This window comes from Galeopterus variegatus, unplaced genomic scaffold (assembly GCF_000696425.1).
Source record: "Galeopterus variegatus unplaced genomic scaffold, G_variegatus-3.0.2 Scaffold207, whole genome shotgun sequence".
NCBI lineage: Eukaryota > Metazoa > Chordata > Mammalia > Dermoptera > Cynocephalidae > Galeopterus > Galeopterus variegatus.
The window spans coordinates 37,484-62,876 of NW_007726318.1; the positions used below are offsets into that span (position 1 = coordinate 37,484).

At 39.8% G+C, this 25,393-nt stretch overlaps 1 protein-coding gene across 2 annotated transcripts in view; it reads right to left on the bottom strand.

The window, feature by feature from the left end:
- Window positions 1–21,756, bottom strand: part of TRIM2 (tripartite motif containing 2) — a 52,806-nt gene extending 31,050 nt beyond the window's left edge. The window contains exons 1-2 of one of the 2 annotated variants that reach the window (XM_008565824.1): window positions 21,518–21,756; window positions 8,458–8,695 (exon numbers count right to left, since the gene is read on the bottom strand). In XM_008565824.1, the coding sequence (XP_008564046.1) occupies window positions 8,458–8,571 (114 nt within the window). In that variant the 5' untranslated portion in view covers window positions 8,572–8,695; window positions 21,518–21,756. Of the gene's footprint in view, window positions 1–8,457; window positions 9,558–21,517 lie in introns of those variants that run through there. The other variant, XM_008565823.1, reaches the window with a different exon arrangement.
- Between the last annotated feature and the right edge of the window lie 3,637 nt (window positions 21,757–25,393).

Sequence of the window (25,393 nt, forward strand, 5' to 3'; positions counted from 1 at the left end):
GGGGGGGGGGGGGGGGAGAGAAGATATAACAACTACAATCCTTTGAAGTTGTTACAACAAGCAAATGGAAAGGACATTGTTGGGTGGGAGGGGGGAGAGGAAGGAGGGAGGAAGGTTTTGGTAATGGGCCACAATAATCAACCACATTGTATATTGACAAAATAAAATAAAAATAAAAAAATAACCAGCTCTCATAGGAAAAAAAAAAAAAAAAAGATATTCTATGCACACAGTAACCAACAGAGAGAGCTGCAGTGGCTATTCTAATATCAGACAAAACAGAGTTTAAGATAAAAGTGTTAGGGCCGAGCCCGTGGTGCACTTGGGAGAGTGCGGCGCTCCCGCCATGGGTTTGGATCCTATATAGGGATGACCGGTGCGTTCACAGCGCTCACTGGCTGAGCACGGTGTGGCCGGTCTCAAAAAAAAGGACAAGAAAAAAAAAAAAAAAAGGGGTTATAGGGGAAAAAGAAGGACATTATATAACTGACAAAAAGGACATTATATAGACAAAATTGACAAACTTTCAGCTGGACAGGCCAAGAAAAAAGAAGACTCAAATTACTAAAATCTAGAAGAAAAGTGGGGAAATTACTACCGACATCATAGAAATAAAAAGGATTATAACAGAATACTATAGATAGTTGTATGCCAACAAATGGAATAACCTCGATGAAAAATGGACAAATTTCTAGAAATACAAAATCTACCAAAACTGATTCAAAGAAGAAATAGAAAATCTAAATAGACCTATAACAAGTAGAGATGAAATCAATAATCAAAAAACTTCTAACAAAGGGGCCGGCCCGGTGGCGCACTGGATAGTGCACCGCTTGGGAAGCGCGGCGGCGCTCCCGCCCTAGGGTTCGGATCCCACATACAGACCGGTTCCCGCTCACTGGCTGAGCGAGGCGCGGTAGCGACACCGAGGGTTGCGATCCCGTTGCCGGTCCCCGGTCCGGTTCGGGGGCAACACTGAGGGTTGCGATCCGTTGCCGGACACGGAAAAAGACAAAAGACAAAAAAAAAAAAAAACTTCTAACAAAAAGAAGCTCGGGACCAGATAGTTTCACTGGTGAATTCAACCAAACATTCAAAAAATAATTAACACCAATTCTTCTCAAACTCTCTAAAAAATTGAAGAGGAGGGAGCACTTCCTAACTCATTCTATTAGGCCAGTATTTCCCTGACACCAAATCCACTGACATCACAAGAAAAGAAAATTACAGACCAATATCTCTTATATAGATGCAAAAATCCTTAACAAAATACTAGCAAACTGGATCCAGATGCATATTAAAAGGATTATTTGCCATGACCAAATGGGATATATCCCAGGAATGCAAGAGTGGTTCACATGTGAAAATCACGATGTGTACTATACCACATGGAGGAAAACCACATTATCATCTCAATGAATGAAGAAAAAGCATTTGACAAAATCCAACACCCTTTCATGACAAAAACACTCATCAAATTAGAAATAGGAGTGAACTTCCTCAACTTGTTAAAGGACATCTACAAAAAACCCATAGCTAACATCATACTTAATGGTACCTCCCTAAGATCAGGAACAAGACTAAGATATCCACTCTCACTACTTCTATTAATTATAGCAAGGGCATTTAAGTGAGAAAAATAAAATGCACCCAAATTGGAAAGGAAGAATTAAGAATTTCTCTATTTAGAGATGACATGGGCCGGCCCGGTGGCGCACTGCTACAGTGCACCGCTTGGGAGCACGGAGGCGCTCCCACCAAGGGTTCGGATCCCACATACAGACCAGCCGCTCACTGGCTGAGCGAGGTGCGGGTGCAACACCAAGGGTTGCGATCCGTTGCCGGTCACGAAAAAAGACAAAAAAAAAAAAAAAAAAAAAAAAAGAGATGACATGATCATATACAGAAAATCCTAAATTACACACATGCTTGAATGTGCACATGTGCACACACACACACACACACAAACTATTAGAGCCAATAAATGAATTCAGCAAACTGAAGGATACAATATCAACAAGCAAAAATCAGCTGTAGTTCTATGCCTAGCAATGAACAATCCAAAAACGAAATTAAGAAAACAACTCCATTTAAAATAACATCAAAAAGAATAAAAAATACTTAGGAATAAATTTATCCAAGGAGGTGCAAGACTTGAACACTCAAAAGTACCAAATACTGTTGAAAGAAATTAAAGAATACCTAAATAATGGAAATAAAAAGATATCCTGCACTTATACTGTTAAAATGACAAATTAATCTACTACATATTCAATAAAATACCTATCAAAATTTCAACTTCTTTTTTTGCAGAAGTGAACAAGCTGTGCCTAAAATTCATATGGAATTGCATGGGACCCTGAATAGCTGAAGCAATCTTGAAGAACAACAAAATTGGAGTACTCACCCATCCTAATTTCAAAACTTACTACAAAGCTACAGTAATCAAAACAATGTGGTACAGGCATAAGGATAGCCATATAGACCAATGGAATAGTATTGAGAGTGTAGAAGTAAACCCATACATCTCTGGTCAATTGATTCTTGATAGGGGTGCCAAGACCACTCAATGGAGAAAAATAGTCTTTTCAACAAATGATGCTGAGACAACTGGATATCCACATGTTAAAAAATAAAGTTGAACCCTAATCTCATACCATATACAAAAAATTAACTCAAGATAGATCAAAGACCTAAAACTATAAAACACCTAGAAGAAAACATAGGGGTAAGTCTTCATGACTTTGGAATTGACAATGGATTCTTAAATATGACACCAAAAGCACAAGCAACAAAAGGATAAACAGACAAACTGGACTTCATCGAATTAAAAACTTTTGTGCATCAAAGGACAATACTAAGAAAGTGGGAGGAAAGCATGTACTACTTGGAACGTATAAAGAATTCGTACAATTCATCAATAAAAGATAAACAAACCAATTAAGAATGTGCAAAGGACTTCAACAGATGTTTTTCCAAAGAAGATATAAAAATGGTGATTAGCACATGAAAATATGCTTAACATCATTTATCATTAGGGAAATGCAAATCAAAACCACAATGAGGTACCACTTCATACCCACTAGGATGGCTAGAATCAAAAAGTCAGATAATAGCAAGTCTCAACAAGGATGTGGAGAAATCAGAACCCTTGTACTCTACTGGTGGAAATGTAAAGTGGTGCAGCACCGTGAAAACAGCAGTTCCTTAAAAAGTTAAATATAGAATTACCATATGACTTAGCAATTCCAGTCCTATGTATATAACTCAAAAGAATTGAAGATAATTTGTCCACACAAAAACTTGTACACAAATATTCAAAGCAGCATTATTCCTAACAGCCCCAAAATGGAAACAACCCAAATGCCCATCAACTGATGAATGGATAAACAAATTGTGGTACATCTGTTTACAATGGAATATTATTTAGTCATAAAAAGGAAAGAAGTACTGATGGATGTTACAATACAGATGAACCTTGTAAACATATGTTAAGTGATAGAAGTCAGACTCAAAAGGCCACATATTGTATAATTCCTTTGTATCAAATATTCATAATAGGCAAATCCACAGAGACATAACGTAGACCGGTGGTTGCCAGGGGTAAGGGGAAAGAGCGAATGGGGGAGTGGGTGTTCAATGCATACAGGATTTCTTCTTGAGGTGACAAAAATGTTCTGGAATTAGATAGTGGTGATATTTGTTCAGTTTTGTAAATATACTAAAAACCACTGAGTTGCACACTTTTAAATGGTTAAAATATTGAATTGTATGTTGTGTGAATTTATCTTCAATTTTAAAAAATGGACTGCAGCTTTGATGAGACAGCAATAGACCTGGGTCATTATCCCTCGTTTAATATCCTAAGAGTGTCTTGAGAAGCAAAGGTCCTGAAATCATTTTGAAGTATCAACAGCAAATCATTCTCAAATGCTTGTGCTTGGGTTCGGACAGCTTTGGCTCAAGCTGATGGCTAATTGTGTGAGGTGTGCAACTGAGCTGAGCTTATCCTTCTCATCTATCTCCAGTGAGATGATGCCGGTGCTCCCAGGGGTGGGTGGGCAGGCCAGAGGCCAGGAGGAGCTGACTGTTGTTGGCAGGTAGTCACTGTTTACGTTTGTCAGAATAGGAGACTGGCAGGATCATATGCGCTCCTAACGCAAGAAAGATGGCCAGAGCCTTGTAGCCAATTCTGAGGCTTCTGTGGAGGTGCCAACCGTTGATCCTGGTGGGGGAAGTGGGGACTTGTTTTTTTTTTTTTTTCTTTTTGTCTTTTTTCGTGACCAGTAATGGGATCACAACCCTCGGTGTCATGCCCGTACCGCGACCAGCAACGGGATCGCAACCCTCGGTGTCGCGCCCGCACTGCGCTCAACCAGTGAGCGGACCAGTCTCTATATGGGATCCGAACCCTCGGCGGGAGCGCAGCTGCGCTCCCAAGCGCCACACTCTACCGAATGCGCCACTGGGCCGGCCCAAGTGGGGACTTGTTAATGGGCAGGGCATACTTAACAAGGACCTCTCCTTTGCACCTCTTGTAAGGTGCCTAAGTGAGCAATAACAGATTTTAATGATCATTTGTGTTCCTGGGACCATGAAGCATGAGCTCAAATGTCTGCTTTAAGTGCAAAGACCCTCTTAGATAGTGACCATTATTCCTCTTTTTCTTTTGTATTTGGAGAATGCTGCCATGGCAATTTAATTAGAAGACAGATAGTGTCACTGTACTTAAAGCAGATGACAGGCTTTAAACCACATGTGCTAATCAGCACCAGGCAGTTATGAAGGCAGCATCCTGCTTTTATTGTTAATTGCCCCAATTTTATTAACCTTCAGACACTTGGATTGTTTTTAAAGATTTGCCTGTGGCAATTAATTGCAGCAATTTATCTGGAATATTGCATGCATTTGGCTTGAATATGCAATGAAGACCCTGTTTCAAAGCAGCAACAGTGAACTCCTACAATCTATGATCAAACAATAGAATGATTCAAGACACACATTGCTTTCCAGTCTTTTGCTGGTTTATGAATTTTATGATTCCAAAGAATCATAATGAACCAGCATAAAGAAAGTGCTCAAAACACACTTTAAATAGCTTTATTCACCTCAAGAAGGTTCAAACTCTTTGGAGAGATTTGATGAAATGTGCTTGGTAGAAAGAGAGGGGGAAGTTTTAACCTAAACTATTCTTTAACTTTGCTGGAATTAGTAGCTCTCACAGTGTTTCTACTTAACAGCCTATGACATCCAAGGGTCTTTATTGCTGAAGTGTGCTTAGGAAATACATCTTTAGGAATTCTTTTCTATTTATCCTACAGGCCATGACAATATTGTCGTCTTTCCAAAGTTTCTCTCACATGGATAGTGCTATTTTATAAAAGTTCATAGTAATTTTAAAGAGCCAACCTCTATCTCAGTTGGTGGCACCACTGCTTCCTCAGGCACCCAAGCTAGACACTTGGGAATCATCCCACATGCTTCTGCCCCCAGTCTACCCAGCCAACCAACTCTTACATGGTCCTCTTCCCCAGTTTCACTCATCTGGTCTGAGTCAGGGCCCCTGTGGATTATTCTAGCAGGCTCCCAAGTGGTTCCCTGCCTCAGGCTTCATCTCCTTTCAGTCTACCCTCCCTCACATCTCCAGCTACTTTAACATGAGTTAAATGCAAATCTTACCTGGGCATTCCAACCCTTAACATCCTCTAATAACTCCCCATGACTTAGAACAGACTCAAGTTCCCCAAAATGGCACCCAGTGCCCTCTAGGACCTGAACCCTTTTACCTCTTTAGCTCATCACTCACTACTTCCTGGCTCCTGGGAACTCTGGGCTGACACACAGAAGGACAGTCTCTTTGCTCTCTCTATTCTCTCTGCAACTTTGTCCCTTCTGTACAAAATACCCTTCTCCTTTCTATACTGTATATACTGTGGTTCACCTAATAAAAAAACAGACAAAACTCTCTATATAAACATATTCACATATATTGGCATAGATGTCATTTGTTTTCAAGACATCAGTTTTACTGGCTACCCAACAATCAGTTACATGGATTTGCCATAATTTAACCATGTCCCTGATACTGAACATTTAGATTGCTCTCAATTTTTAGTATAATATAAAAATTGTAATAATTAACATTCTTCTATCAAATCTTTATCCTCGTCTCTAGCTATTTCCTTAGAAATATTTCTTTTAATGGAATTACTAGATTAAAAATTGAGAAGTTGTGTAAAGCATTCATTATATATTGCCAAATTGACATAAAATTTCTGATGTAATCTTTTTTATGTAATCTTTCCAATAGTCATGATTTCTCATTCTACATGATAGCCCCTTCACATTCCAAATTTAGACCAGGGACTACAGTAGGTCTCCTAATGTTTCTAAAACTTTACTCATCTATCAAGTCAGGTCTCCTGAGAGCCCCATGCCTGCACTACATGTCAGGGATTCTTGCACCTGATAGAAATGCCTTCCCAGAATTAGTATTTAGAATACAAGCTCCAGGTAGAGACAGCCTCGGCATTCACTAAGAGCAAGTATGAGAAGTGGTCCTGAGAAGAATGTTCAGATTACTTTTGAAGGCATCCTTTAAAGTTATTTTTACAAAATTTACATGGTATCTCTCCCTTGGAGTACAATTCATGGAAAACTTCATAATTATTAATAGCCTGGTGTTTCAATTAAATAATGATAGATATGTAACCATGGTGTCTCTCTCTCTCCCTTGTTTTGGCTACCAGAAAGCTCAGGATGCTATTTCCTCCAGGTCTAGTTTTATGATGTGAAAAGTAGCTTTGTGACTTAAACTGCTCAAGTCTCAGTTTCTTCATCTATAAAATGAAGATAACTAATACCTACTCTGCAGAGTGGTGTTTAAGGAGCCAAGTATGGTGTCTGCCAAATACGTACTGATTGATTTCTATGTATAAGATACTGTACTCAGTGCTAGGGGAACAATGGACAAGGTTCTTGCCCTGCTGGAGTTCATATTCTAGAGGGAAAGCCAGAAGGCCAATAAGTAAACAAATGCACAGATGACGGTAGGCAGGTTGTGATGAGTGCCATGTGCAAACAAAGGAAGGGATGTGGGGGAGGGTAACTGGGTGTAAGAGGTGGCCTGCCTTAGATAGTGTGATTCTGGAAGACTGCTCTGTGTGGAAGACACTTGCACTGAGACTTCAGGGATGAGGATGAGCTAGCCACATAAAGTCGGAGCAAAGAGCATCCCAGGCAGGAGGAACAGAGAACAGCCAGGCCCTGAGGCAGGAAACCACTTGGCAAGTTCTAGGAGGCTGGTGAGAGAGGCTACAGCAGAGCAGGCACACAGAATGCTGTGAGATGAGGAAAACAAACAGTAGTATGGCTAATAAAAATTGCTTGCTTGCCTTAGTGGTTTTATTATACATGGGCCTTTTATTACAGTTTCAAATACTTTTGAAGTGGCAAATATATAAAGAAAAAGGTGAATAAAGTCATTAATTAGAAATAATTTTAACAGCATTTATCAAAAGCCTACTATACACATTATATGACTTAAATATTTAATTCTCCCAATAATTTTATATGGTAAATACTATTATTAGCTTCTATTATTCCTTTTTACTGATGAGGAAGTGAGACACAGAGTGTTTAATAAATGTCCCAAAGTTGACACAAGAAACAAGTTTATGAGCAGAATTTGAATCCGGCGGTCTAACTCCAAAGCCAGTGCTCTAAGCCATTACCCAGTGCTGCCTCTTCGGGTTACACAGCTATTGTGAATCAGTTATTTGATGGCACACACAGGTCCTCTTGAGTTTATAACAGTTGTGCTTGCTAGTAGCAGGAAATATGTTTGGAATTCATAATCTATTTTCTTCTTTTTTTTTTTTTTTTTGGTATCTGGCCAGTACCAGGGGTCCAAACCCTTGACCTTGGTGTTACAAGGCTGCACTCTAACCAACTGTGCTAACTGGCTATCCTGGAATTCATGATCTATATATAATATATTATCAGGGACAAATCTTCAAATTCTATTCATTATCAAGAAGTAGGGTCTAATGGAGCATGAGAAAAATTTCTCTCACACAAAAAAATAAAGACCTCTAATTAATTAACACTTTAATAATCATTACCAATTTGCAGAACTTGTCCATTATTAACTCTTTATCTATAATTTATTACACAGATATTTATGTGGGTCAAAGTATGTCCAGCTTGCAAATAGCTACTGGTTTGCTCTCCTGTGGATACCAACCATATGTGCTAAGCAGACACAATAAAGATTAATTTTATTTAAATAATGTTGCTCAGAGAAAGTGATCAGGCAAAATAGTCTGATGGCTGGTAAAAATCTTTTTTAATTACTCATTTTCCAGGTGGAGTTCTGTTTCAATGTATAATCTCTGATGTGCCAATGCCAACCCAAGGCCGTGCTCCCAGGCAGTGTCTACAATTGGCTTCACTTACATTCCCATCATGGTTTGGGCAAGAGAGAGGCTTTCCTGCAGCCACAGCAGTGACTGTCTCCAGGATGGAAGACTCCTCAACGTTGCTGCCTGGAGTTCGCTGCAACACGTCCATCAGGTTTGTGATGAAGAAGTTGTTCTGGAGCGCGGCCACCCCTTTCTCGGGCAGGATGGAGGTCTGGCGGCACACTGGGCAGGAGAGGGTTAAACTGTGGGCAGGAATGTAGTTCTGCAGGCACCTGTTGCAGAAGCAGAGGTGGGAGGGCAGTGAGCACAGTGCAGCACAGGGGACAGAACCACCACCCACTTCTCAGAGGTATCTACAGGTTCTTACTCAGTGACTACATGGGCTGCTTTGCAGAAACTCTTCATAGTCTTTTCTAGGAAAATAATATTACAGAAACCAAGAGGTAACCTGTACTCACATTCACCCTGTCAAACTGATCAGTCAAATGATTATGTCCAAAGAAAAAAAAAAGTCTCACTGACTTCTGTAGCTTTTTCTAGATCCTTGGCACTCAAACTGTGGCCCGTGTACTGGACCAGCAGCATCAGCCTCACTGGGGAGCTTCACAGAAATGCAGAATCTTAGGGCCCATCCCAGCCGACTGACTCAGATCCCCATGTGATTTGTATGCACACTAAACTTTGACAGCATTTGTCTACAATATCTAGCATTGGTCTCATGAGTCTGTGGACTTTTACAATTGGAAGAAACACGCCAAATGTTTTTGTTAGCATTGAAACTCCTTTTATGTATAAAATCATAATCAGAGATTAAAAATACATCAAAGTGGAAATGTTTGGTTGAAGAAGGGATGAGACACACCAGTGTCAGAGTTTGTTTCTTCTTGCCTCTCCTCAACAGGTGTCAGCTTAATTCATTTCATTAAGGAAACGTGTCACTACTAATGACTAACACATATACGGCTCACTAAATTCAAAGTTCTTCCAGTGAGCCTATGAAGTAGGTACTGTTATGAACGCTTCAGACATATGAGGAAACACAGGCAGAGAGAGGCTCAATTACTTGCCCAAGGTACTTAGCTGGTCAAAGGCAGAAAAGGAATTCAAACCCAGGCGGGTTTGGACCATGATCTACGCTCTAAGTAACTAAACTATACCATGTTTTCCAGTTGCTTATCAAACAATTCAAAGCCACTGAGTTAGCCCCGTTCCCCTTATTATGCAGAGGAAGAAACTGACATCAAGAAGGTTAACTGATCTTTTCCATGTCACAGAGGTAGCTAGTGCTGAATCAACACCAGAAATCACACAGCTTTTGCTAAGGTCACTAATGGCATCTAAACCCAATTGATGTTTTTCAATCCTATCCTTCTAGACTTCTCAGAGGCATTCATCAAGCTTGACGGTTGCCCACCCATTTTTGGAAATTTTATCTTTCTCATCTTTATGAAATCTGGTTCTCCTGTCCGCTCTGTCTTTTCTGAGTCAATGCAGTTTGGAGTTAACCAAACCTCTTAAAAGAGACCTCTCCTCTCCCTGGGATATTATATCCACGTGCACAGCTGTAAGCATAATGCTCCCACATTTACATTTCTTCCCACAGATGTCTCTTCTGAGGCCCATAACTATATACCAACTGCCTTATTGACATCGCCTCTTAGAGATCTCACAGGTCCTAAAACTCAACACATCCAAAACTAAATTCATGATCTTCCCCCAAACTGTGTCCTCTTCCTGTTTCTTGTTTGTTTTGTTGTTGTTATTTTTATTTTTTCTTACCTCTTCCTATCTTGATGAATGGTACCTCCATCCATTCATCTCAGCAAACCAGAAACTAGAAGTTATTCTTAAAACAGTAATTCCCTACTGTCCTTCATTTCCCATACCCAACCCAACACCAAAGCCTGTCAATTCCTAAATATCTTTCCAACCTCTCCAGTTGTCTTCATCCCCATTACACCACCCTTTCTTAGACTTCTGCAATAGCCTTATACCTGGTCTATTATCGTTCACCTTTATACCCTCTTCATAATGCAACCAGAGTGACCTTCTCAAGACTCAAAACTAACCATTTAAATCTCCCTCCCCTCCCATTTGAGATTAAAACCCTTCCATAGTTTCCAGTGCTCTTACATCGAAGACAAGGATCCAAATATGGTTAACATGGATTACTCCACTATATGATCTAGCACCTACATATTTTCTGTCTCTTCCCTTCTTTATTGCATACCAGCCACCACTGACTTATTTAAACTCTTCCAAAGTGTCGTGGTCCCTCTCACTACTGCACCTTTGCATATACCTGAAATTCTTTCTTCCTCTCACTCCCCTTTGCTTAGTTAATTTTTACCCATCCTTGGAGTTTCTGCTTAATCTTCAGTTCTGCAGGGAAGCATTCCCTGATATAGCAAAGTCCCTATTAAATGGTTTCCTGTGTACTTCTGTTGTGTAGCACTTGTCACTGTTTAGTTTCACATTAATCTGAGAGATTAGGGTTAATGACTGGCTCCTCCACAAGGTTGTAAGCTCCCTGAGGCCAGTGACTGTGTCTGGTTTTGCTCTTCTTCCAAGCTTCGCTGGTGTTTTGAAAGATGTGGGTGAGAGAGAGAGATTAGGGTTAATGACTGGCTCCTCCACAAGGTTGTAAGCTCCCTGAGGCCAGTGACTTTGTCTGGTTTTGCTCTTCTTCCAAGCCTCGCTGGTGTTTTGAAAGATGTGGGTGAGAGGGTGACTTAGAAGATGTCCACTGAGTGGCCAGGTCCTATAGTTCACACTCCTGACAGTAACACAAGCTGTAAAGTTTTGTCTCTACATAAGCAAAATGTTCCCATTTTAAGAAAACCTGCCAGCACCTTAAAAAGGAAATAATTTCAATGTGCACAATGTTAGAACAATTTTAACACATAGCATTCCATAGGACTTTCCACGGTAGGATCTTGAAAATCTCTGTCACTTGCTATTGGATGGGAACAGGGGTGGGTTGAGTTATACCCAACAGAAAGGGAAGGGGCAGCCCCAGGGCAGCCCAGAAATGTTGCTTCTCACTGATCAGAGTCAAGAAATAGGATCCCAAACACAGATGATGGGGCACTAAACCTGGGGGAATAGGGCAGCTCTGCCAAGCTCAGAGTGAACGGCTCTCAGTGTTGTATAGAGTGCCTGGCTAGGCCGACTGCTGCAAATCAAGTGATGATCTTGCCATGTGTGTCCAGGGACACATGGACAAGTAGCTAATATTTATGTTTCAACTGTACTCACTAAGTGAGGGAAAAAAATCACACTCCATTTAATAAATTATTTTGGAATATGAATTACAAAACATTTAAGCCAAAGTATAAAATAAATAAAAAGTACTGATGCCATATATATTACTACTAAAACCAACAGAAAACCCATACACACACACACACACACCCTCACAACAATCCAAAACAAACAAAAAACCACAACTACCAGTAATAAATGTACCTTCTCCCTCCATCCATTACCATCACCAAGGATATAGTTATTCTTTTGCAACTGAGACCTTCCAAAGTAAATCAACTCAAAGAATGGTCAGTTAGCAAATGTATGTTAAATCAGATGGTAAATGTAACCAGCACAGAAGTCAATGTTAGTGACCTCAAAATGACCATAGCCAACTGTCATTGCTATAGAAGGAGTAGTGAGCTTTCTGTTGTTTGCTTTGTAAATCAATAAAATAATCACATGTTCACCATGCAAAGAAAACAAATTAGAAGAGGGCATATTGTACAAAGAGGTGTGCTTGCTGGGTTTCAAAGCAGTGGTGACTGAAGGGTTAAATACTTAATATAGCTACTTGTGTTCTTGCCTCAGCCATGAGTATATTTAAATACATATTTACTTTGTATATTCTTATTAAAATTGAATATATTTTCTCAAACCATTGTACTTAAAGCAATCAGAATATGCCACCTAAAATATGCCACTTTGGCACAAGGATTATTTTGAGGTTAAGGCCACTGAGAAATAGAAGACACAGAGGAGCTCTCTGCCCTCCCCATCCACCTACAAGCAGGGCATAAATTTCCTTTTCACAAAGGAAACTTCCACTTGTCAAGGTCCCCCTCTCTTCCATACCAGGAAGAGAAAATTCTTAATGCCTGGAGGCTTGCACTGAGGTGGGTTTGCATAACAAACCTTACTAAACAAACTTTATCTACCATACATTTCCTAATCACCTTCCCACAATTTATTGCCCCTAAGGAGTCCAAATCCCTCTTTCCTTTGTCTAGTCAGTTCTCCACAATTTATAGCCCTTTGTTGAAATGGTACAGAAGCCACCAAGTCCAACCACCTCTTTGGGTTTTCACTTCTTTTCTATGAAGCCCCTGTTCATGTAAAATTTAAAATATTAACATTAGTAAAATTTGTATGCCTTTTCCTTCTTTTCATCTGTCTTTTATTAGTTTAATTCACAGTACTCAAGCACATAACATAACAGGGTAGAAGAAAAGTTTTTCCTCCCCTATATATTATTAATATGCAGGATAGTGATAAATTAGAATTTTTAATTAAGAACTTTGTATGTGTTTCAGAGTGTTTTTTCCAGAACTAAAAGTTTTGTAGATTTGAAACTAAAATGTATCTGCAAAGGATCAAGAACAAAGACTAGAGGTAGTCCCTCTAAATAATTTTACAGAAATGACTATCGGTATTCATGTGTGGGCCTTTGAAGGACATAGTGAAGTGAATTAATTCAGAAAAGGTTTAAAAATGTTAGGCATCATGTCACAAAAGGAGAATTAGAAGAAGGCAACAGAGAAGAGAGTATAGACCCATGAGAGCTTAGGGAGAAAAAAGTTACAACATAAAACACAACTCCATTGACCACCTTAAAGGATTTCTGGCTTCTATCCCAAAGGGGTAAAGCAAGGCTGAGCTAACATTCACTTCCTAATTTTCCAAATATTTGGTAAGATGTTCACAGTCCTCCAATTCCCCATGGAAATTCTCTTTACTAAAAGAAAAAAGAGAAAGGAAAGGAAAAAGTAGTCTTCAATATGACTTTAGGCAGGAAGTAATATTATTATTCTGTGGATTGAAAAAAAAGAGGCTCAGTCAAGAAGTTTGCCAGAATGCAAACTCAGGTGCGTACGTCTCTAAAACCCATGGTCTTTGTACTCGATAAACCTCCACATCTCCCTTGACCTTGTTTTAAGAAGGTTGTACTATGGAAGCTTGGCTTATATAGAACACTTTAACTTGACCTGGTACCTGTATTGAAAGCTGGGAAATATTCCATGTTTACAGAATTAATAATTCCACACTTTATAAAGGAAGCACTCTTTTCCAAATATAATTAATAGTTCTAACTCCCTACCAAGTCACCACATTTTTTGAAAACTATATCAACTTTTTTTTATTCTTTTTTTTTTTTTAAAGCGGCTGGCTGGTATGGAGATTAATAATTCCACACTTTATAAAGGAAGCACTCTTTTCCAAATATAATTAATAGTTCTAACTCCTTACCAAGTCACCACATTTTTTGAAAACTATATCAACTTTTTTTTATTCTTTTTTTTTTTTAAAGCGGCTGGCTGGTATGGAGATCTGAACCCTTGAACTACATGTTATAACCCTGTGCTGTAACCAACTGAGCTAACTGGCCAGTCCTCAACTTTTATTAAGAAAATTTTGCTGTTTACACATATTTGAATATAGATCAAATATGACACACCCATTGTCCAACTCTATACCTCCTAGATAAGTTTGTTAAAGAGTATGATTAATAAATAGATAAAACCTTGTGAAGTACCTATTATACCAGAGTGTCCCATTCAGTCAGAACTCACTGTATAGTTAAACCGTGTGGAAGTGATGTATCTAATTAGCCAGCATTACCTGCTAGACTTCCCACAGAGTGTGTCCTTAAAGAACTCAGTTAGTTAGAGCACAGCCTTATAACACCAAGGTCACGGGTGTGGATCGCTTGCCAGACCAGCCAGCTGCAAAACACTAAAACCTACAGTAGAGAATTATATTCATTGATTGGATTATATGTAGCTCATCGCTCAGGAGCTTAAAATGTTGGCACTCTGTCTGCTTTTAAACCACATCCCTATGACATCAGAATAGGGAAGGAATGGATCTGTCTGTCTTAAAGATAAGGAAACCAAAGCCGAGGGTTTAGATGACTAGCCCAAGGTCATCCAGTAAAATCAGTGAAAGAAGGCTCAGATTTCAAGTTTTCTGCCTTATCTGATGAGTCGAGGATACATAACCTTAAAGAAGTTTAACACTTCACTGTGGTGTGTGTGTGTATGTGTGTGTGACTTATAAAAATGATAGGGTGCTCACTTCAGCAGCACTAAAATTTGAATGACACAGAGAACACTGGCATGGCCTGAGCAAGGATGGCATGCACATTCATGGAGTGTTCCATATGTTTTTTAAAAATGATATTACACTTTTCAATTAAAATCAATTAAAAATAATTTTATTAGCTGGACGGTTAACTCAGTAGGTTAGAGCATGGTGCTGAAAACATAAGGTCTAGGGTTCGATCGCTTCACCAGCCAACAACAACAACAAAAATAATAATTTTATTTTGAATAGTTTTTAAATTTTTCAAAGTACCCTTTGAAATAATCAGAGTCAGGGTGGGTATCAAAAAAAAGCAGAGAAAACATCTTATCGGGTTTTACTATTTTTTTAACCTTAGAATTCTGGATTTTGGACAAGGAAAAAACATTTGTTTTAATCAAATGATACATACTGAATAAATGAAATTTCTTCAGCCAATATTTTCAGGCTCTAAAGATGAACATAAACACATTTAAAAATTTTTTATGATGATTATTGTAGCGGGTAAGAGCAAATCTTTGTTAGTATTGTTAATTTACATGGTAAATTAAGTTCACTCATTAACACTAATTTAAAATCATGACAATATCGTAGATCTGTCACAAGTGACCTGTTGAAGGCATCTGGATTTTTAGAACTCCCAGAATGAATACAAAAGGTTTCCATCCCCTAAAAGCCCCCACACTTTGCCAGGATAGGGATCCTCTCCTGAATGTAACTGGATATCCACAGTAGAGAGACAATTTGACTACTCCTAAAGCAACACTGCACTCAGAAGAACAGAGGCCCAGAATGTGCTAATAAGCACTGTGGAAGCCTGCCATCGGTCTGAATATGCCCTGAAGAATATACACACAAAAAACACACAACTGCCTTTAATCAAAGTGTACGGGCACTACCAGTTCCTGGTCTCTTTGGTTAAAAAAGCAATAAACACTTATCCAGATTCTTGGCTGGTCTCCTTTCCTCGTCACAGTTTCTAAAGTGACAGAGACCCTTCTTACCCACATAACCAGTGGAAATCAGGGCACAGTAATAAAGGAGATCAGAATACAGAACTACTCTTCTGCTGGAGAATAGCAAAACTAATTTCTGGAGGGGCACACGTGAAAACACACATGGGGTGGACTTTGTCTCAGAAGAAGCCCGAATGCTTTTGGATTTAAGAACTAACACAAAAACAGTGAGAAAAGGTAAATATAAAGGAAATGATAGAGAAGTGAAGGCAGGAAGAGACATTTTAAAACGAGTCAACATTAGTTTGACATTGATATTAACCAGCCATGAAAGCATTTATGTAGGGAGACTAGCAGAGCTTCCCTGCTGGAGGAAAACAAACAGCAATACTCCTTACAAAGGCACTTACTCCCACTGTCACCTACTCAATCCAATCATTCTCTTTAAAATGGCATCTTAACACCCATTTCCTACCACTTGCTATCTCCTGTCCTTGCTGTTTTTCTCCATAGCACTGGTTGCCACCTGTTATGGATTCATTTTTGTGTCCCTAAAGGCACTTACTCCCACTGTCACCTACTCAATCCAATCATTCTCTTTAAAATGGCATCTTACACCCATTCCCTACCACTTGCTATCTCCTGTCCTTGCTGTTTTTCTCCGTAGCACTGGTTGCCACCTGTTATGGATTCATTTTTGTGTCCCCGCAAATTCACATGTTGAAGCCCTAACCCCCAATGTGATGGTATTAGGAGGTGGAGTCTTTGGGAGGTAATTAGGTTATGAAAGTGGGGCCCTTATAATAGGATTAGTGCCCTTTATAAGAAGAGACCACAGAGAGATTGCTGTCTTACTCTCTCTGCTCTCTGTCATGTGAGGATACCATGAGAAGACCGGCCATCGGTCTGTAAACCTGGAAGAGGGCTTTGGGAGGTAATTAGGTTATGAAAGTGGGGCCCTTATAATAGGATTAGTGCCCTTTATAAGGAGAGACCACAGAGAGATTGCTGTCTTACTCTCTCTGCTCTCTGTCATGTGAGGATACCATGAGAAGACTGGCCATCGGTCTGTAAACCTGGAAGAGGGACTTCTCCAGAACCCCACTATGCTAGCACCCTGATCTCCAACTTCCCAGCCTCCAGAACTATGAGATAATAAATTTCTTTTGTTTAAGCCACCTGATCTGTGATATTTCTGTTACAGCAGCCTGAATTAAGACACCTTCATATAGTATGTAATTAATTTATTTTGCATATTGCCCCCCCACCCTTAGAATGTACAGTTCATGAGGACAGGGATTTTTGTCTGATTGCTCACTGCAGTAGTCCTAGCACCTAGAACTGTGCCTGGCACATAGTAGACACTCATTATTTTTTGAATGAATTGAACTAGTGAAGTACAGCACAGAAATGGGCTTAGTCAAAGTAGCAGGAAAGAGTGGCCCTTGCTGCATTCCACAATAAAGTGCATGGTTGTTGTCAGTCATGTGAATGTTTTCACTTGACATCAGACCTTACCTGCCTTCCATGTAATAGTCTAATGCTTAGCAACATAAGCCATCATCCGGAGGTAAATATCGGCAACATATTTTAAAATGTTCATAAATGCAGGAAAAGCAATTGAGAACTTTGGAGGACACATATGCATGGCAATTAGAGATCTAAGAAAGTGGGCACATACATTCCTTATTAATTGGGGATTGCCAACTAATCACAGCTTGTTCTGGGGGGAAAAAACAAAACAACAATCACATCACAAAATCCTGGGCATAGAAAAATCCTGCCCCAGCATTTCTTTCCTCACATTCATCTCTGGTGTTTTTCCTGGCTCACTTTCTCAAATCTCCTGCAATTTGGTGGAAATTACCATCAAATAGAAAACATCCTGATAGGAGGAGATGAAATGAGAGAAAAAGGCCTGGGCCCACAGTTCTAAGACTGAAGCCATATTTCCCATCCCAAATTATACCATTTAGATCAGAAAACTATCCAAACTCTTTATTGCTGGCACCAGAGTGAGAAAGGGAGGACAGAAGAGAAAAGCCAAAGAGAAACCACTCATCTTGAGAAGGGGAAATAGTTGCCAAAAACTTGTGCTTAGTCTAGGGACCATGGTTGGGAAACAGGGGCCGAGAGTCCTCTGAAAAACAAAATTTTAACATGTGACTTGTGGGCAAAAAGGCAGCATATTTGATTATGCATTGTCCTAAAATTACCCAATTCCATTTCGATAGTTTAATTTTATGTCATTCCTGGGTCACTACTTCTCTCTGTTGCCACTTTAGTTGGATTTATTAATGTGCTTACATTTTTTATTGTTCTTGGGCCAATGACAATAGCGTGGACATGCAAAAATCAGCTTCCTGAGCAGTTAAAAATCTGATACATTTATAGAAAGGACATCTTGAGCCATTAGGATTATTTATAACTCACGATAACCTGCCAGGACGGATGGCACCTAGAGCTCAGGCAAAAGTTAAAACATGATTAAAGATACAGGGTATTTTTAAGTTTTTAAAATTATGAGCCTATTACCATTCACCTGCAATTGAATTTGCATTGTTACTGAGAACTCCACTAGAAGAAAAGAGGACAATTTTCAGTGAAATTAAAAGAGGGTGACCCATTTCCAGTTAAATCAATCCTCTATCCCAGATGGACCATTTTGTAAATTAGAAGGAAAGCTGCATTATCTTTCCTGACAGTGTGTATTTGTGTGTGTTGGGGGACAGGGGTGGGGGGAGGGGGCATCCAGGAGTCATCCACTTTAATTTTTGTTTCCAGGCAAGGATGTGCCCAAGCTGTCCAAGGTTCTCCTTATTTTCAGGGTCAGATGTATGACAGCCTCCCTAGATGTGTTGGTTTTTACCACGTGGAAGCTGATTTTTAAGCTAAGCCTCCAATTTGTGTGTATAATATGTATGCCTACTTCCCCTACCTCTTTCTTTAATATAGCTAGATGTCCATTTGTCATCGCCTACTTATAAAGTTCTCACCTTTTACAGTCAGTTCTCAAGATTTGCTTTGGGTTTTCTAAGTTCTGGAAGGCTGGATCTGCGTGATGGAGTGTTAATTGCTCAGGCTAATTGACATTCATCTTACAGCGCCCTGGGACAGTCAAGATGAGTGGGGTCTCCTCTGCACACATCCATCACTTCGCCAAGTCTCCTCCCTTGCTTTCCTTGGGGACTACAAAAAGAGGCTGAATATTCTGGGACCACGAAAAAGGCAGAGGGCAGCCAGGACACTAAGTGCTGCGTATTGACTCTGGGGGTTGGGAGAGGCCAGCAAGAAAGGGGAAGAAAAATATATTTCAAATCAGAACTTCAAAAGACACAGGTCTATATAACAGTACACCCCTTTTTGACCCTATATATAGGAAGTGCATTATTTAATTCTGTTGTTGATTAAAAATAACTGCTTACTTAACAAGTGTTCAAGAAAAATAATAGAAAGCACTTTATGTAGGAATGGAGGCTGTTGAAGGCACAAGAGGCTAAAGTAGAAAGAAATAGAAAGATTAGCATACAAAAAGCAGCAATATATGTTCCCTTCAATGATGCTATTTGAATACTGGCTCATTTCTTTCTCATTTTCTAGTCTAATTTAAAGATCCAAATTCTAGGAGGAAACCTGATCCATTAAATTCAGACAACCTGCACAATAAAAATACCCAGAGAACCCTAATCGCCAATGCAATTATATAGCAAATTCTACTCTGACACTAAAACCTTTATGTAAGCAATGAAAAGACACAGATGGCATCAGAGATTAAAAATCAAAAAGCAATTACAGATGTGTGCAAATTATTGTTTTGCCACAATTAGAAGTAAGTCAGTCACTTTTTTTGGAAGAAAAACTATGATAGTAAATAATTGGGCAGCAAATTTTTTGAAGTTTGAAAGTATTTTTCGTCTATACATTTAATAGATACAAATATTTGGTTATAATCTTAGTTTTATCAGAGAGATAATGAAAAGAGACATGAGAGAGTCTTAAAAATTGCTACATATTTGGAGTTTTCTATTTAATAAAGATAAAGAGAGTCATAAGTTTGGAGAAATTAACGCCTAAGGATATCCAAATAAAGGACATTATAATTTTTTAGTAAGACAAAGAATGAGTATTTTTACTTTATTTCACAAGCAATAAAATTCACTAAGCTTTTGTTATCTTACAAATTTAAAAAATTAAGTTATCTTAGAATTATAATATTAACTATAGTGGAAAATGTGTATAGATTTTATTCTCCTTTTTAAAAAACGAGTGGGTTACATATGCTGCATTCATGTATCTTGAAACAGCACATCTTTCAGAAAACATTTTTCCATTTGGCTGTGTTTTAACCTTTCCAATGCAAATCACTTGTGTCTTCCTAGGAGAAAACTGGAAAGAAATAAAGGTTTAGGAAAGGCCACTGCTAATGTCTCTGCAACCGAGAGCTGCTTTCTCATACCACAGCACACATGAAACTTATTGTGTGCTCGCTTGGGAGGGGCGTGCATTATTTAACATTTCAGTGGGTTAGGAACAGGGCTGCTAAAGCATCTGCCCAGAAATAATGAAAGGCACCGGAAAATAGATTCATGCTAGGCAGAACTGAATCCTAATACTTCAGAAATGAATTTAAGAATCTGCATTTATGTGAACAAACCGCTCTCCTTACATATTGTAGGTATTTTTTTTTTAACCGTCAACATTTTTTCATGAGGAATAAAACTGCTATAATATGACCTAAGCCAAAGAAATGAACTGATAATTTTTTACATGTCTCATGCTGAATCTAGATCTGTTCCTGAAAGCTATGACATTGAAACCATCTTTTCTTAAGACAAAAATAAAACTTTACTTTTTGGTTCAGAAATCCATTTATTAACATTCTAGTTTAAAATAAATAGCCTTCCTACTTGCTCTACTATTCCCCCAAAAGAAGGAATAAAGACAGGGTGGGGCATACTTGTAGAAAATGCTATCTAACACAAAAATAATATCCACTGTTTTAGGAAGCAACCCTAATGTCCAAGCCAAGGATTTTTTTTTTTTTTTCTGTGTAATGCTACCATTGGGCTCCACCCAGATTTGATTCTACTTCAAAGGCAGGAGAAAACTGTCAGGAAAAAAACACATTTGTTTGCTGGACCTCAATGGCATTCAGAATTCAGAGGGTCGAGTCATGCATTATGAATGAATGGGTTTCCAATGGTAACTGGGGCCATGGAACTCTACCCAGGGTTCTCTTCCAGGACAGGGTGGGGGAAGGGTTGCATTCCGTGTTCTCTTCCACCCTGGGGTAGCAAGGAAGGAATCCTGCAAATTAAATATTTCGTCCCCATCTTCATACTCAAAAGCGCGATGCAGGAAAAAATTTTTTTTCTATTTAAAACAAGCCAAGACACACATTAAAATAAACACTAGTAAAAATAAAAATCTAGTCAGATCACACTAGAATTTGATAAAATCTTGCATGACTTTCTCCCCATACTTGTTAATTTGATGCCTTTGTTTAAGCAAAGAGTAGGTCTCCCTCTATTTTATAGTTACAGAGCATGCAGCATCACCATAAGAAAGAAGAAAAAGCCAGAAAAGAAAGAGAAGGAGAAATCAGTTATCCACCTGGCATAACACTAAGCAATCTGAACATTTAAGACCTACCCATTTCTGCAGACAAACAGACTAATCAACGAGGCAAAGAATTAAATCCTCCCAAGTCTGTCGCTGTAGCTCCGCAGCAATCCAAAAGAACAATGCATATTTCTGCTAACATCTCAACTTTGGAAGCACCATGCAAAGAGACTGGTTAAAATTCCCTACCATGCAGTGCAGCCATCATCAGAAGCCCAGCATATCTTCTGCTCTAAGTAGTGATGTACCAGTTCATGAACAGAACAGAGGAAGAGAAAAATGGAGGAAATGAGAGGAGGCTCAGGAAAGCCGGCAGGAATGTTTCTGGGTCATTAACAAGTGGAAGACCCCCTTCGGCATGCAAACCAATCCATCTTTTTCTTACAGGGCATCTTTTTCTCACTCAGCGTCTGTTGAAAAGACTGCAGCAAACCAAGCAAGGGATTATGGGATAGGGATGCAGCAGCGAGCTGCAATGAGATTCGTGGGTGGCTGGCTCTCCCTCTGAGTCAGCAGTCAGCTGTTTCCATGCTCTGCTGCTGGGCCGCCGAGCCCCATCTCCAGAATGTGACTGCAGGCTTAAGCCCTGGAGGCGGAACGCCGCCAGGACAGGTACTAGGAATATAACACTTCAGAAAGAGGGTGTGCTGATGTGCAAAAGGCAACGCAGTGAGAATAGATTCTAGAAAGAAAACTAGATATAGGATTCCTCAATATGGAAAGTCCAGTTTTAGAAGAGTGCTTTGGGTGAGCGTGAGAGCACCCATTTACTTCCATGAGTTAGAAAAATAAAAGATTTATTTCCTTAGATGTTTCAAGTAGCTTGAAACACAAATGTAATTTTAAAACATGCAAAAACAATCCAGTTCCACAAGGCTCTACTACCTTTTTCCCTCTTGGTATGTACCCAGGACAGGATCTAGAAAATACAGTTCCACAAAGTCAAATAAAGCAAATAACATTTCTCTACTTTTTGTGGCTTTAACCATTCAAAGAAAAAATTATATGGTACATTTATTTGATTTGGGGGATGACCACACCCTGTTCTTTTTCTGATGATAAAGTTTTCAGTTAAAGGTTGAGAAACTTGACAGACTTTACATATATACACATAACTTGATTTCCTGCCAAGTCATTAAACTTATTTTTAAAAGGTATTAATAACATGAAAATGATCAGCAAGTAGCTATATAAAAATGGGTATATAAAAATGATTAAGTCCTCATATTACAAATAATATTTTAGACTAAAAAAATCTCATATACCAGAATGGAATTCACAATCATTCCCTTTTTTTTTTTTCCTTTTTTCGTGTCCGGCAACGGACCGCAACCCTCAGTGTCACGCCCGTACCGGACCGGGACCGGCAACGGGATCGCAACCCTCGGTGCTGCGCCCGCCCCTCGCTCAGCCAGTGAGCGGGAACCGGTCTGTATGTGGGATCTGAACCCTCGGCGGGAGCGCCGCTGCACTCTCAAGCGGCGCACTATAGCAGTGCGCCACTGGGCCGGCCCAATCATTCCCTTTTTTATACCAGTGGAGGCAGGGAACAGTATCTCATACTGTTCCTTGGTTAATTACTAATTTAAAAGTGATCGCTAATAATTTTTTATTGAAATAATAAGGCTGTGCATCTATATATCTGATTACATTAATATTTATCACATTTTTTCCATGCAGTCAAGCATTGCACTGAGCCTTTGAAGGGGCTTCAGCTCCACAGAGCTGTGAAGATTACCTTTGGTGGTGGAAGGGGGAGAGGGGCTGTAAAGAATCCAGTGACCCCAGAAATGCACAAGACATGCCATTTTAGGTGGTTCACAGTTCTCAAAGCCCAGCTTTGGTAGTTTTGTGGATTTTTTTTTTAAAAAAACAGCTTCATTGGGGTATAATTCATATACCATACAATTCACCCACTTAAAGTATACAGCTCCATGACTTTTAGTGTATTCACAGATGTGGGCAACTATTACCACGCCAATTTTAGATCATTTCATCACTTCAGAAAGAAGCCCCATGCCCTTTAGATGTCACTCCCTACCTTCCCATCCCCCCCCACAGTCCTAAGCAATCACTAATAAATATGCTTTCTTGTCTCTATAGATTTCCCTGGTCTGGACTGTCACATGAATAGAATCATACACTATGTGGTCTTATGTGTCTGGCTCTTTTCACTTAGTACAACCATTTTCAAAGTTCAGCCATGTTGCAGCATGTATCAGTATTTCCTTCTTTTTTATGGCCAGACAATGTACCATTGTATGGAGATAGCACATTTTGTTTATCTATTCGTCAACTGATGGACATTTAGGTTGTTTCCCGGTTTCGGCTATTATAAATAAAGCTTCAGTAAACATTTGTGTAAAAGGTTGTGTGTGGACATACGTTCTGCTTTAGAAGTTTACAGTTTAATTAGGATCAGCTCCTGAAACTGCAGGCAGGCTAGTCCCACTCAGCTTTACAACACCCTCTTCCTAGGACAGGCCATCTCAAAGGTGTCTGACTTGCTAAGACAGGAGTTCACTCTTCTGCTGCTGCCGAGCCCATTCCAAAGCCAAATTCATCGAATGCTGACACCACCCTCAGGACATCCTTTCTCCTGGCCTCTCTCCTTCTTTCTTCTTCCTTCACTCAACCCCAATTCTTGGGGCACACAACTGGACCCGGTCTCTGTTCTCAGAACATGGTGGAGAAGTGGGAGAGATCCCTGGTCTTGCTGCTGGGCTTGCAGTCAGAGAAGGTTCGCTTACTCGTTCAGTCATTCATCCCAGTGACCACTTATTGAATGTCTAGTGTGTTCCAGGAACCGAGTATGCAATGAGAATACAGAGAACAATTTAACAGTCTCTGAGCCCTTAGGAAGGTCACAATACAGTGTGGGAGATGGATTAATAAGCAAGCAATTGCAACGCGGAGTGGTAAGTACTCGACAGCCAGAGGAAGTGTATGCTCTGGGCGCCCACAGGAGGGATCGGCGGGGCAAGGAGTGGAGAGCATTTCAGACACAGAGTGGAGCACAGGCAAAGGCTTGGAGGCAAGAGATGGCTCAAGGGAATTGAGAGTAGTAGCTAAGTATGGCAGAAGCCTGGGGTGAAGGCAGAATAACTGGGGGTCATATTTGTTTCCGATCTTTTACCTGGAATTGGGAATACCTCTTCCATGGAAATAGCATCACACAGGATAGCTGGGTTCCAAATACCCTCATCATTGCTGTACGGGTTAAATGGGTTTTGAGGGCTCAGCTGAGAACCTAACAAACACACATAACATTGCTTATTATAGGAAAATACAGCCTCGTTTTTAGCACATGGCTTGGCAAATGAATACACTATTTATAATTCAGGGCTTGGGTTACCACAGGTTGTGTCAGCAGGCCACAGCGTCTTCTTGGCACTCCCTCACAACAGGTAGGTCGTGGCACTGGCTGTTGCTATGATTCTTTCTAGGTTGGAGTCAGCCTGTATTAAGGCCACAAGCAGCCACATGTGGGCCTTCAAGAGCAGAAAGGAGCCCAAGATCCTTGGGATTAAGGCTCCTGCACACCTTATTGACTTCCTGGAGCCCACCTGCCCCTCCCTACTGTTTCCCTCCTGTTGAATGAAAATAGGCGTGAACTGTCATCAGCTAGTCTGACTACGACATAGCCTCAGAAAGTATACAGATGGTGCATATGCATAAGAACAGGACATATGCTACTAAGTTGGGTTTGGCAGGATCCTGGGAGATAGCAATCCAAAATTTATTGACCCCGTGTTATGTGCCATGTCAATCCAAAGCACTTGATATGCATGCAGTCTGTCTATCCCTGATCAAGGTAATTTTTCCTAGAAAGTAAACAAACTCTTTAGGATGGCAATCAAGGCCATTTAAGATCTGGCCTCTGAGGGCCGGCCCATGGCTCATTTGGGAGAGTGTGGTGCTGATAACACCAAGGCCACAGGTTCGGATCCCTATATAGGGATGTCCGGTTAGCTCACTTGGGAGAGTGTGGTGCTAACAACACCAAGTCAAGCGTTAAGATCCCCTTACAGGTCATCTTTCAAAAAAAAAAAAAAAAAGATCTGG